This window comes from Thalassophryne amazonica, chromosome 1, assembly GCF_902500255.1.
Source record: "Thalassophryne amazonica chromosome 1, fThaAma1.1, whole genome shotgun sequence".
Lineage (NCBI taxonomy): Eukaryota > Metazoa > Chordata > Actinopteri > Batrachoidiformes > Batrachoididae > Thalassophryne > Thalassophryne amazonica.
The window spans coordinates 117,822,187-117,835,881 of NC_047103.1; the positions used below are offsets into that span (position 1 = coordinate 117,822,187).

At 41.7% G+C, this 13,695-nt stretch overlaps 1 protein-coding gene across 1 annotated transcript in view; it reads left to right on the top strand.

The window, feature by feature from the left end:
• Positions 1-13,695, top strand: part of LOC117513496 (double-stranded RNA-specific editase 1-like) — a 150,704-nt gene that overhangs the window by 61,135 nt on the left and 75,874 nt on the right. Inside the window, exon 2 of the mRNA XM_034173672.1 lies at positions 2,193-2,258. Within this exon, the coding sequence (XP_034029563.1) occupies positions 2,193-2,258 (66 nt within the window). The remainder of the gene's footprint in view (positions 1-2,192; positions 2,259-13,695) is intronic.

The window sequence follows — 13,695 nt, forward strand, 5'->3', positions numbered from 1 at the left end:
GTGAGGCACGTATTGCTATATGCCCCTATCTGCTGAGTTATATTTGCCGTTTTTTTGTGTGCTGTATTTAATTGTTATTGATGTTTTTATGTGTTACATTTATTTGTATTTGGGGACTGCAGATGCAAATTAGTCTGAGGCTAACTCTGGCGCAGTGCATTGAATGGTTTCATTTATGTTTTAATTGCACATGGTCCCTTTCAAATAAATTAATTCATTGATTGAACTCAACCGTTTGGTAGAGCATACTGATACTGATATACTGATATCTACTACACTCTGTTGAAAAATATGAGAAAGGGTTAAACACATCTAGAAAATAATCTAACAGGACCTACGTAAGATCAACTCTGAGCAAGGAAAAGACAAACACTTTTATCTTAGTGAGGAGGCCGGGCTGACCCATTTGCTACGTAGGACACATTCCTTGGAAGGCTGCCACTGGTTGTCAAGGAAAAAAAAATCCCACACACATAAAAGAGCTCTTAAATATAATGCCTATATTATGAGCCTTCATTTTGAAATTACAGACTTATTTTTTCCTATTTTACCATACTGACTCAATCACGCACACACACACACACGCACACACACAAACACACAGTTATTTTCATCATGTTTTATTCTGCCATGTTTCTCTTGTCACTTTGTTCTTGTTACGATTCACTAGTTATATTATTTTCATCATATGGTTATTCTCAGTTCTGTTTTGATTTGTCACTTTGTTTTCTTTGTTACTTTCATCATGTGTTTATTCTACGTTCTAATTTTGCTTTGTCACTTTCTTTCCTTGTTACTTTTATATTCTGACCATGTCTCAGTTCCATTCTATTAATCTGTGTTTTCATGGTTGATCATTTAGTTATCGTTTGCCTATTTTTGCTGTTCTCTTTTCTGTTTGCACCTTGTCTGGTTTTGTTTCTTTTCTACTTAGTTTATGTCTGCCTGTTCCAGTTTAGTTTTGTCATTGTGTTAAATTTCTTATTATTCTCTGAGCAGTTTTTATCTAATTCATCTCTGGTTTGCTTTCCTGTCCTGTTATAGTCCGTCTCGCCAGTTCATGTTTAGTCTAGTTCTCATGTTCATGTCTGATTCTTGTTCCCGGTAATATTATTCACTTGTAGCTCAGTTTTGTTTTTGCCTCTTGTTCCCACTCCACTTCCTGCACCTGCTTTCATGTCCTCGTCTCACGGCCAGTTATGTATGTTTACTTCACGTCCTGCACCTGCCATGTTTTTCCTCTCACTTTAACTCTGCCTGTGTTTTTCTTTCACTCACGCTCTGTGCACCTGTCCACATATCTTTGTCTTTTCTTCACTCCACCTTGTGTTGTCCTCCCTCACTGTCTTGCACAATGTAGTATCTTTGTTCACTAGCCACACCCCCTTCTTGATTGCTCCTCATGTACACCTTGTTAACTCCTGTCTTATTTAATCTCCACGCAGCCACCACACCCTTGCTCGTTTGTTGTCTTGGCACGCTTACCAGCTCTGTATCTTGTCCTGTTTTTGCTTTGCCGTGAATCCTGATCCTGTTTTGTATTTTTGACTTTGCCTTTTGCCTCGCCCATGATGTCTGTGTCTGCTTGTGCCTTTGAACCCTGCTTGCCCATGACTAAGTTTTTGCCTGACCCTGTTTGTGCTTCTGCCTCGCCGACTGATCACCTGTGTACCGAACCAGAGCCTGAATTAAAGACCATGATTTCTTCTACATCCAAGCCTAGTCTGAGAGTTTGCATTTTGGGTCCAAACACTTAGGGTGCGTGGCACCCGCCGTGCCTGATTTGCAGTAATTCTGGGCTCCATCAAATTACTCCAACAACACTGGGGAAGCCTGCTGTATTCATAAATGCTTTCTGAACCTGCAAGGTGTGATTGTGCAGTGGAAAGAAAATGAACTGCGATGCAATATGATGTTTTTAAAGTGCTGTAATTACTGTGTGCATCTGCAAATTGGTGAGCAGGGTGTTGTTTTCACTGGCGTGTGTGTCCGTGATAAAACAACTGGATGGATTTCCTTCAGACTTAGTTGCAATATTACTTTGATCAATGCAACCAAGAAGCCTAGATGAATGATCAAAAGCATATTTTGATCAGCAAAATATTAGTATGACTGACTTATAATGAAGTTGCATAGAAGTAAGTTCCATTACAAACCTGAAGAATCAATTTTCTCACTTTTGTTCCCTTAAGGTAGTGCAGGAACCCAGCCACCTGTAATCCAGACCACTACAGAGGGGAGTCAAGTAGAAACCATGAGTGAGTCCAGTTTTTTTTCCCATTTCAGGTCATATATGCATGTTTTTATTCAAAATATGTTGCAAGGAAAAGAAAACCCATGGAGCGCAACCTTTGGACTTGTTTAGCCAGAAACTAGCAATCGTAATTATAATTATTAACAATAATTCTAACAATGTTATAACAATAAGTTACAAGTATAATAACAACAGCACTAACAGGATTTTAAGAAAAGCAGAAATATAGCAGGTTAAATGCAGTTCAAAGAAATAATTGCCTTTATCTGACATTCTAAATTTTCTAAATTTCTGAGGGGACTTGACACATGGCAGTCTATTTACATTTTCACAAATGTCTTAAATTTCATGTACCTTTTTATGATGGGCTCGTATGAACATGCCATGACAGATTCATAAAATGCTCGTAAATTCAGATAATTGTTTAAACTACGTGTCAATCTGCTGATTTTCTTGCATGTGTACATATCGCCACATATTCATGAGAAGAGTGAATTACCATACATAACACCCCAAGAGGAACTTCAGTCACAGGGCACTGACATTCTGTTGCTAGAAAGTCTGGAACTGTCAAGACCATCAAATCACCAGTGCATCAGACTGCTCCAGTGGGTTGAACAGTGTCTAAGTAGAATTAGCGTTAAATGCAGAGGACACATTTCGATGTGTGTGAATGACAACAAAGGCCCTTCTTAAGGGCCCCTTCACACATAACACAGAGGATACAGAAACCGGAAAAAAATCTGTGAACCTAAAACAAAATGGGAAACTGCGAAACATTCCACCTGCTGTCGGGAGGGACACATGGTGGGACAGGTGTGTACGATACCAGTTTCATGCACGCTCGTGTTCGCACGCATGAACACGGTGCAAGCACGTGGAAAGTCATGCACACAGCAACGGAGCAAAAAATTGATAAAACACCACAATTTATAAGACTTAATTCCTGTTATAAAGAGCAGACAGCCTCCACCTGGATGTAAACCAGGAAGTAATGAAATTATGTAGATTACTGTTTTCCCTTTTACAACCCCAGTTCCAATGAAGTTGGGACATTTGTGTAAAATGGAAATCAAAACAGAATACAATGATTTGCAAATTCTCTTCAACCTATATTCAATTGAATACACCACAAAGACAAGATATTTAATGTTCAAACTGATAAATTTTATTGTTTTTGTGCAATTTTTGCTCATTGTGAAATGGATGCCTGCAACACGTTTCAAAAAGCTGGGACAGTGGTATGTTGATACATCACCTTTCCTTCTAACACTCAATAAGCGTTTGGGAACTGAGGACACTAATTGTTGAAGCTTTGTAGGTGGAATTCTTTCCCATTCTTGCTTGATGTACGACTTCAGTTGTTTAACAGTCTGGGGTCTCTGTTGTCGTATTTTGCACTTCATAATGCGCCACACATTTTCAATGGGCGACAGGTCTGGACTGCAGGCAGTCTAGTACCAGCACTCTTTTACTATGAAGCCACGCTGTTGTAACACATGCAAAATGTGGCTTGGCATTGTCCTTCTGAAATAAGCAGGGACGTCCCTGAAAAAGACGCTGCTTGGATGGCAGCATGTGTTGCTCCAAAACCTGGATGTACCTTTCAGCATTGATGGTGCTATCACAGATGTGAAAGTTGCCCATGCCATGGGCACTAACACACCCCCATACCATCACAGATGCTGGCTTTTGAACTTTGAGCTGGTAACAGTCTGGATGGTCTTTTCCCTCTTTTGTCCAGAGGACACAACGTCCATGATTTCCAAAAACAGATGTTGTTGATGTATGGCTTTCACTTTGCATTGTAGATGTTTAACTTGTAGATGTAGCGGCGAACTGTGTTAACTGACAATGGTTTTCTGAAGTGTTCCTGAGTCCACGCGGTAAGATCCTTTAAAAAATTATGTCGGTTTTTAATGCAGTGCTGCCTAAGGGATCAAAGGTCACGGACATTCAATTTTGGTTTTCGACCTTGCTCTTTACGTGTAGAAAGTTCTCCAGATTCTCTGAATCTTCTGATTATATTATGGACTGTAGATGATGGAATCCCTAAATTCATTGCAAAAGAACATTGAGAAACATTGTTCTTAAACTGCTGGACTATTTTTTCAAGTGTTTATTCACAAAGTGGTGATCCTCACCCCATCTTTGCTTGTGAATGGCTGAGCCTTTTGGGGATGCTCCTTTTATACCCAATCATGACACTCACCTATTTCCAATTAGGTGTTCTTTGAGCATTCATCAACTTTCCCAGTCTTTTGTTGCCCCGTCCCAACTTTTTTGAAATGTGTTGCAGGCATCCACTTCAAAATGAGCAAATATTTGCACAAAAACAATAAAGTTTATCAGTTTGATCATTAAATATCTTGTCTGTGCGGTGTATTCAATTGAATATAGGTTGAAAAGGATTTTCAAATCATTGTATTCTGTTTTTATTTACGTACATTTTACACAACGTCCCAACTTCATTGGAATTGGGATTGTATGTTTTACATGAATTACCTGATACACCCGTCTCATGAAGACATCTGCCGGGCTCTCATCTCATAAAGAGCTGGCTCTCGTGTCATGAACGCATCAGTCGGCATGGCATGTCTAGCACTCAGTGATCCGCTGGTGACTGCATTGCAAATGTGACATGTGTTTCAATTATTGCAATAAAATTTTTTCAGTTTAAATTTATTTTCATTTATATAGTGCCAAATCACAGCAAAGTTGCCTCAAGGCACTTCACACAAGCAAGGTCTAACCTTACCAACCCCTAGAGCAAGCACACAGGCGACAGTGGTAAGGAAAAACTCCCTCTGATGATTTGAGGAAGAAACCTCAAGCAGACCAGACTCAAAGGGGTGACCTTCTGCTTTGGCATGCTACAGACACAATAGACAATACAGAAAACAGGAAATTACAGGAAATTTTGGGAGATTTTGGGAGTCCATGCACAAAACGGGAGGCCTGCAGAAGAAAACACCGACTCCCATCTCTGGATGGGGCCACAACTTAAATCGAGAGAAAAACAGAATCAGGCGGCAGAAAGACAACAAATACAGTATAATTTATCAGCATTTAGCAACAAGAAAAACAGAAGAAATACTAAGGTGATAACCGGCCACTAGCCCTAAGCTTCACTAAAATACCTAGTCTTTAGATAAAGTTGAGGATGTAGCCTGCTCTTTTTACCAATAAAATGAATTTAAAAGGGTCGAAAGCATCGTACCATGCTATGCCAATATGCTAAATCAAATCAATTTTATTTATATAGCACCAAATCACAACAAACAGTTGCCCCAAGGCGCTTTATATTGTAAGGCAAAGCCATACAATAATTACGGAAAAACCCCAACGGTCAAAACGACCCCCTGTGAGCAAGCACTTGGCGACAGTGGGAAGGAAAAACTCCCTTTTAACAGGAAGAAACCTCCAGCAGAACCAGGCTCAGGGAGGGGCAGTCTTCTGCTGGGACTGGCTGGGGCTGAGGGAGAGAATCAGGAAAAAGACATGCTGTGGAGGGGAGCAGAGACCAATCACTAATGATTAAATGCAGAGTGGTGCATACAGAGCAAAAAGAGAAAGAAACACTCAGTGCATCATGGGAACCCCCCAGCAGTCTAAGTCTATAGCAGCATAACTAAGGGATGGTTCAGGGTCACCTGATCCAGCCCTAACTATAAGCTTTAGCAAAAAGGAAAGTTTTAAGCCTAATCTTAAAAGTAGAGAGGGTGTCTGTCTCCCTGATCCGAATTGGGAGCTGGTTCCAGACGAGAGGAGCCTGAAAGCTGAAGGCTCTGCCTCCCATTGTACTCTTAAAAACCCTAGGAACTACAAGTAAGCCTGCAGTCTGAGAGCGAAGTGCTCTATTGGGGTGATATGGTACTATGAGGTCCCTAAGATAAGATGGGACCTGATTATTCAAAACCTTATAAGTAAGAAGAAGAATTTTAAATACTATTCTAGAATTAACAGGAAGCCAATGAAGAGAAGCCAATATGGGTGAAATATTCTCTCTCCTTCTAGTCCCTGTCAGTACTCTAGCTGCAGCATTTTGAATTAACTGAAGGCTTTTCAGGGAACTTTTAGGACAACCTGATAATAATGAATTACAATAGTCCAGCCTAGAGGAAATAAATGCATGAATTAGTTTTTCAGCATCACTCTGAGACAAGACCTTTCTAATTTTAGAGATATTGCGCAAATGCAAAAAAGCAGTCCTACATATTTGTTTAATATGCGCATTGAATGACATATCCTGATCAAAAATGACTCCAAGATTTCTCACAGTATTACTAGAGGTCAGGGTAATGCCATCCAGAGTAAGGATCTGGTTAGACACCATGTTTCTAAGATTTGTGGAGCGAAGTACAATAACTTCAGTTTTATCTGAGTTTAAAAGCAGGAAATTAGAGGTCATCCATGTCTTTATGTCTGTAAGACAATCCTGCAGTTTAGCTAATTGGTGTGTGTCCTCTGGCTTCATGGATAGATAAAGCTGGGTATCATCTGTGTAACAATGAAAATTTAAGCAATGCTGTCTAATAATACTGCCTAAGGGAAGCATGTATAAAGTGAATAAAATTGGTCCTAGCACAGAACCTTGTGGAACTCCATAATTAACTTTAGTCTGTGAAGAAGATTCCCCATTTACATGAACAAATTGTAATCTATTAGATAAATATGATTCAAACCACTGCAGCGCAGTGCCTTTAATACCTATGGCATGCTCTAATCTCTGTAATAAAATTTTATGGTCAACAGTATCAAAAGCAGCACTGAGGTCTAACAGAACAAGCACAGAGATGAGTCCACTGTCTGAGGCCATAAGAAGATCATTTGTAACCTTCACTAATGCTGTTTCTGTACTATGATGAATTCTAAAACCTGACTGAAACTCTTCAAATAGACCATTCCTCTGCAGATGATCAGTTAGCTGTTTTACAACTACCCTTTCAAGAATTTTTGAGAGAAAAGGAAGGTTGGAGATTGGCCTATAATTAGCTAAGATAGCTGAGTCAAGTGATGGCTTTTTAAGTAATGGTTTAATTACTGCCACCTTAAAAGCCTGTGGTACTTAGCCAACTAATAAAGATAGATTGATCATATTTAAGATCGAAGCATTAAATAATGGTAGGGCTTCCTTGAGCAGCCTGGTAGGAATGGGGTCCAATAGACATGTTGATGGTTTGGATGAAGTAACTAATGAAAATAACTCAGACAGAACAATCTGAGAGAAAGAGTCTAACCAAATACCGGTATCACTGAAAGCAGCCAAAGATAACGATACGTCTTTGTAGTGGTTATGAGTAATTTTTTCTCTAATAGTTAAAATTTTATTAGCAAAGAAAGTCATGAAGTCATTACTAGTTAAAGTTAAAGGAATACTCGGCTCAATAGAGCTCTGACTCTTTGTCAGCCTGGCTACAATGCTGAAAAGAAACCTGGGGTTGTTCTTATTTTCTTCAATTAGTGATGAGTAGTAATATGTCCTAGCTTTACGGAGGGCTTTTTTATAGAGCAACAGACTCTTTTTCCAGGCTAAGTGAAGATCTTCTAAATTAGTGAGACGCCATTTCCTCTCCAACTTACGGGTTATCTGCTTTAAGCTGCGAGTTTGTGAGTTATACCACAGAGTGAGGCACTTCTGATTTAAAGCTCTCTTTTTCAGAGGAGCTACAGCATCCAAAGTTGTCTTCAATGAGGATGTAAAACTATTGACGAGATACTCTATCTCACTTACAGAGTTTAGGTAGCTACTCTGCACTGTGTTGGTATATGGCATTAGGGAACATAAAGAAGGAAACATATCCTTAAACCTAGTTACAGCGCTTTCTGAAAGACTTCTAGTGTAATGAAACTTATTCCCCACTGCTGGGTAGTCCATCAGAGTAAATGTAAATGTTATTAAGAAATGATCAGACAGAAGGGAGTTTTCAAGGAATACTGTTAAGTCTTCAATTTCCATACCATAAGTCAGAACAAGATCTAAGATATGATTAAAGTGGTGGGTGGACTCATTTACATTTTGAGCAAAGCCATTTGAGTCTAATAATAGATTAAACGCAGTGTTGAGGCTGTCATTCTCAGCATCTGTGTGGATGTTAAAATCGGCCACTATAATTATCTTATCTGAGCTAAGCACTAAGTCAGACAAAAGTTCTGAAAATTCACAGAGAAACTCACAGTAACGACCAGGAGGACGATAGATAACAACAAATAAAACTGTTTTTTGGGACTTCCAATTTGGATGGACAAGACTAAGAGTCAAGCTTTCAAATGAATTAAAGCTCTGTCTGGGTTTTTGATTAATTAATAAGCTGGAATGGAAGATTGCTGATAATCCTCCGCCTCCCGTGCTACGAGCATTCTGACAGTTAGTGTGACTCGGGGGTGTTGACTCATTTAAACTAACATATTCATCCTGCTGTAACCAGGTTTCTGTAAGGCATAATAAATCAATATGTTGATCAATTATTATATAATTTACTAACAGGGACTTAGAAGAGAGAGACCTAATGTTTAATAGACCACATTTAACAGTTTTAGTCTGTGGTGCAGTTGAAGGTGCTATATTATTTTTTCTTTTTGAATTTTTATGCTTAAATAGATTTTTGCTGGTTACTGGTGGTCTGGAAGCAGGCACCGTCTCTACGGGGATGGGGTAATGAGGGGATGGCAGGGGGAGAGAAGCTGCAGAGAGGTGTGTAAGACTACAACTCTGCTTCCTGGTCCCAACCCTGGATAGTCATGGTTTGGAGGATTTAAGAAAATTGGCCAGATTTCTAGAAATGAGAGCTGCTCCATCCAAAGTGGGATGGATGCCGTCTCTCCTAACAAGACCAGGTTTTCCCCAGAAGCTTTGCCAATTATCTATGAAGCCCACCTCATTTTTTGGACACCACTCAGACAGCCAGCAATTCAAGGAGAACATGCGGCTAAACATGTCACTTGGGGAGGGGCCCAGAGAAAACTACAGAGTCCGACATTGTTTTTGCAAAGTTACTCACCGATTCAATGTTAATTTTAGTGACCTCCGATTGGCGTAACCGGGTGTCATTACTGCCGACGTGAATTACAATCTTACCAAATTTACACTTAGCCTTAGCCAGCAGTTTCAAATTTCCTTCAATGTCGCCTGCTCTGGCCCCCGGAAGACAATTGACTATGGTTGCTGGTGTCGCTAACTTCACATTTCTCAAAACAGAGTCGCCAATAACCAGAGTTTTTTCCTCGGCGGGTGTGTCGCCGAGTGGGGAAAAATGGTTAGAAATGTGAACGGGTTGGCGGTGTACACGGGACTTCTGTTTAGAACTACGCTTCCTCCTCACAGTCACCCAGTCGGCCTGCTTTCCCAGCTGCTCGGGATCTGCCGGAGGGGAACTAACGGCGGCTAAACTACCTTGGTCCGCACCAACTACAGGGGCCTGGCTAGCTGTAGGATTTTTCACAGTGCGGAGCCGTGTCTCCAATTCGCCCAGCCTGGCCTCCAAAGCTATGAATAAGCTACACTTATTACAAGTACCATTACTGCTAAAGGAGGCCGAGGAATAACTAAACATTTCACACCCAGAGCAGAAAAGTGCGGGAGAGACAGGAGAAGCCGCCATGCTAAACCGGCTAAGAGCTAGTAGCTGCGCTAAGCTAGCGGATTCCTAAAAACACACAAAGTGAATAATGTGTAAATAATTTAGAGGTGATTCAGCAGAGGGAGTGCTTTAGTTAAGGCACGTGAAGATTACACTGTGAAACAAATTGTTATCTAGTTAACTAGATCAATCTAACTGCGCAGATTAAACAGCTAACAGATACAGCAAAACACCGCTGTGCTCCGGAACAGGAAGTGATACAATACCGCAGTGAGAGCCAACCACCAGTAGAGGCCGAATGCTAGCCATACATAAGGGAAAATAAGTGCGTCTTAAGTCTGGACTTGAAAGTCTCTACAGAATCTGACTGTTTTATTGATGCAGGGAGATCATTCCACAGAACAGGGGCACAGTAAGAGAATGCTCTGTGACCCGCAGACTTTTTACTCACCCTAGGGACACAAAGTAGTCCTGCACCATAAAATGCAGAGCCCGGGCCGGTACGTAGGGTTTAAGCAGGTCAGCTAAGTAGGGAGGTGCCAGTCTGTGAATAATTTTATAGATTAGTAACAGAACGTTAAAATCTGATCTCACAGGGACAGAAAGGGGTGGGGGGTGGACATTATTATATGTGGCACGTGTAAATCATACTGGCAGGCTTTGCCATGCAAGATCCATCTCGAGGTTCCCTGTGAGGTTCAATGAGATGCGTTCAGCTCCAAGCCTGACGCGTTTAATGATGCCTTACTGCACACCACGGAGAGGCACAGCTACCCGTGTTATATACAGATATGATGGAAACAATAGTTTACATTATTTACGCTGCCCTTTGGAAGGAATGGACAAATGTGTGTACTGTAAGGTCTACTGTGGATATAACAGTCTGTTCAGATTTGCAGAGGCATGCGCACAGTAGTGCATGGTGCTTCCAGTTTGATAGCCGCTGTTCGCATTCACTGTACATGATAATAATTCATAATTATTATGCAATTCCTGCTTCGTCTGCCATTCAGCCTCAATCATGTTACGTGTGAAGGGGCCCTAATAGAATACCTTATCATACTTTAAGATGCAGCCTGTCTGAAGAAGTAGCTTGACTGAACTTATATATGAATAATCTTTACCATCTGGGAAGGCTTTTGGACACCAGCTGCTAAAAGTCTTTTTTCAGTTCTTATTTTGTTTTTGTTGTACTTTGTTTGTTTGATCTTTGTTATTGTTAGTATGGCCTAAGCAATTGGTTACCCCTCTGAATTGGGTCTGCTTAAGGTGTCTTCCACATAAATTGCCCAAGGGCGTTTTCCCTTTCCACTGTTGCCTGTGTACAGTGCATCCGAAAAGTATTCACAGCTCTTCGGTTTTTCCAAATTTTGTTGTTACAGCCTTATTCCAAAATTTCTGAAATTAATTTTTCCCTCAAAATTCTACTCACAAAACACCATAATTTCAACATACAAAACTGCTTATCAGAACCGGTTCTGTTCATTATTGTTATGGACAGAATTTCTAGGCGCAGCCAGGGTGTACAGGGGATCTGGTTTGGGAACCCCAGAATCTCGTCTCTGCTGTTTGCAGACGATGTGGTTCTGTTGGCTTCGTCAAATCAGGACCTTCAGCTTGCACTGGGGCAGTTTGCAGCCGAGTGTGAAGTGTCCGGGATGAAAATCAGCACCTCCAGGCCGTGGTTCTCGACCAGAAAAAGGTGCTTTGCCCTCTTCAGGTCAGTGGAGTGTCCTTGCCTCAAGTGGAGGAGTTTAAGTATCTCGGGGTCTTGTTCACGAGTGAGGGACGGATGGAGCGTGAGATCGATAGACAGATCGGTGCAGCATCTGCAGTGATGTGGTCGCTGTATCGGACCATCGTGGTGAAGAGAGAGTGGAGTAGGGGGGCAAAGCTCTCGATTTACCGATCGATCTATATTCTGATCCTCCCCTATGGTCATGAGATTTGGCTCATGACTGAAAGAACAAGATCGCGAGTACAAGCGGCCGAGATGAGTTTCCTCCGCAGGGTGGCTGGGCACTCCCTTAAAGATAGGGTGAGGAGCTCGGTCACTCGGGAGAAGCTCGGAGTTGAGCCGCTGCTCCTCCATGTCGAAAGGAGTCAGTTGAGGTGGCTTGGGCATCTTTTCTGGATGCCCCCTGGACGCCTCGTTGGAGAGGTGTTCCGGGCACGTCCCATTGGGAGGAGGCCCCGGGGAAGACCCAGGACATGCTGGAGGGATTACATCTCTTGGCTGGCTTGGGAACGCCTTGGGGTTCCCCCGGAGGAGCTGGGGGAGGTGTGTGTGGATCAGAAGGTCTGGGCGGCTTTGCTTGAGCTGCTGCCCCCGCGACCCGACTCCGGATAAAGCGGAAGAAAATGGGTGGATGGATGGAAAAAAGGTTTTTCTTTTTAATTTCTGGAAAAAAAAAAAAAAAAAGAAATCACTCGTACGTAAGTATTCACAGCATTTGCCATGAAGCTCAAAATTGAGCTGACGTCCATCTTGTTTCCACTGATCATCCTTGAGATGTTTCTACAGCTTAATTGGAGTCCACCTGGAGTAAATTCAGTTGATTAGACATGATTTGGAAAGACACACACCTGTCTACATATAAGGTCCCACAGTTGACAGTGCATTTCATAGCACAAACCATGCCCAACATCATAGGAATTGTCTGTAGACCTCTGAGACAGGATTGTCTCAAAGCACCAATCTGGGGAAGGTTACAGAAACATTTCTGCTGCTTTGAAGGTCCCAATGAGCACAGTGGCCTCCATCATCCTCAAATGGAAGAAGTTTGGATCCACCAGGACTCTTCCTAGAACTGGCCGCCTGCCTAAACTGAGCAGTTGAAGGAGACACTTGCACTTGCGCGTGACACTTGCACAACTTTGATTCATGCACCTGTATAAAGTTTGTCATACTGGTGAGTAAACTCGCTGTGAACCGGTATAGACTGAACGTGAGATGTGTGCCGCCATGTGCAAGTGCGCGATGAGATGGCCCACGCAGCTTGTCAACTCACATAAAGAAGAAGAGAACAGTGCAACAGATTGCATCAGCGCACCACATCAGAACACAGTTTGTCTGATCGATTAGAACGAGATGTTTAATCTGTCATGAACATACTTTTACAGCTGCTCACAAGAAGGAAAGAACATGCAACTGTTCTACCAAGCCATTACAATGTAAACATGACAAATAAGTAATTGCCTTTTTAGATGGTTACAAATGCTTTCTCCACCTCATTCAGGGCACACGCGCGCGAGTAAAGCTGCTGCTGGAGCGGTCCGCTATGAATCCGGAAGCGATTAGAGCCATTTTCAACAGCCAACTTGAAGAGAAAATGATTAATCCGCTACAAAATAATTATTTTTCTATATGCAGTGTCCAGCGCACAACGCGTGGCAGCCAGTGGAACAAAGCACGGTGTCCAGCTGGGAACACAGCGGGTGGGATTGTCACAGTGATGTGCGTGCAAGTGCATGGATCATAGTACTGCAAGAGTCAGGGCACCTTTAGTCAGGAAGGTGATCAAGAACCTGATGGTCACTCGGTAGGGCTTGGTTAGGTTAGACCTTACCCTTGCGAAGTGCCTTGAAGTAACATGTTGTGATTTGGTGCTATATTTGAATTCAAACTTAAATGAATGATACTCTTAGGCGGTAGGGTGGCTTCGTGATTAGCACTGATGCCTCACAGAAAGAAGATCGTGGGATTTTTTTTTTTTTTTTTTTTTTACTGCTGCAGAATCAATTCTTCCCCCATGCTATTTTAGGTCACATCATGTGACCTTCGCTTCTAGGAGTCCTTAAGGTGGATGAAGGTGGATGTTTGGTATAATATATGAATAAATGTTCAATTGTACTGCATTT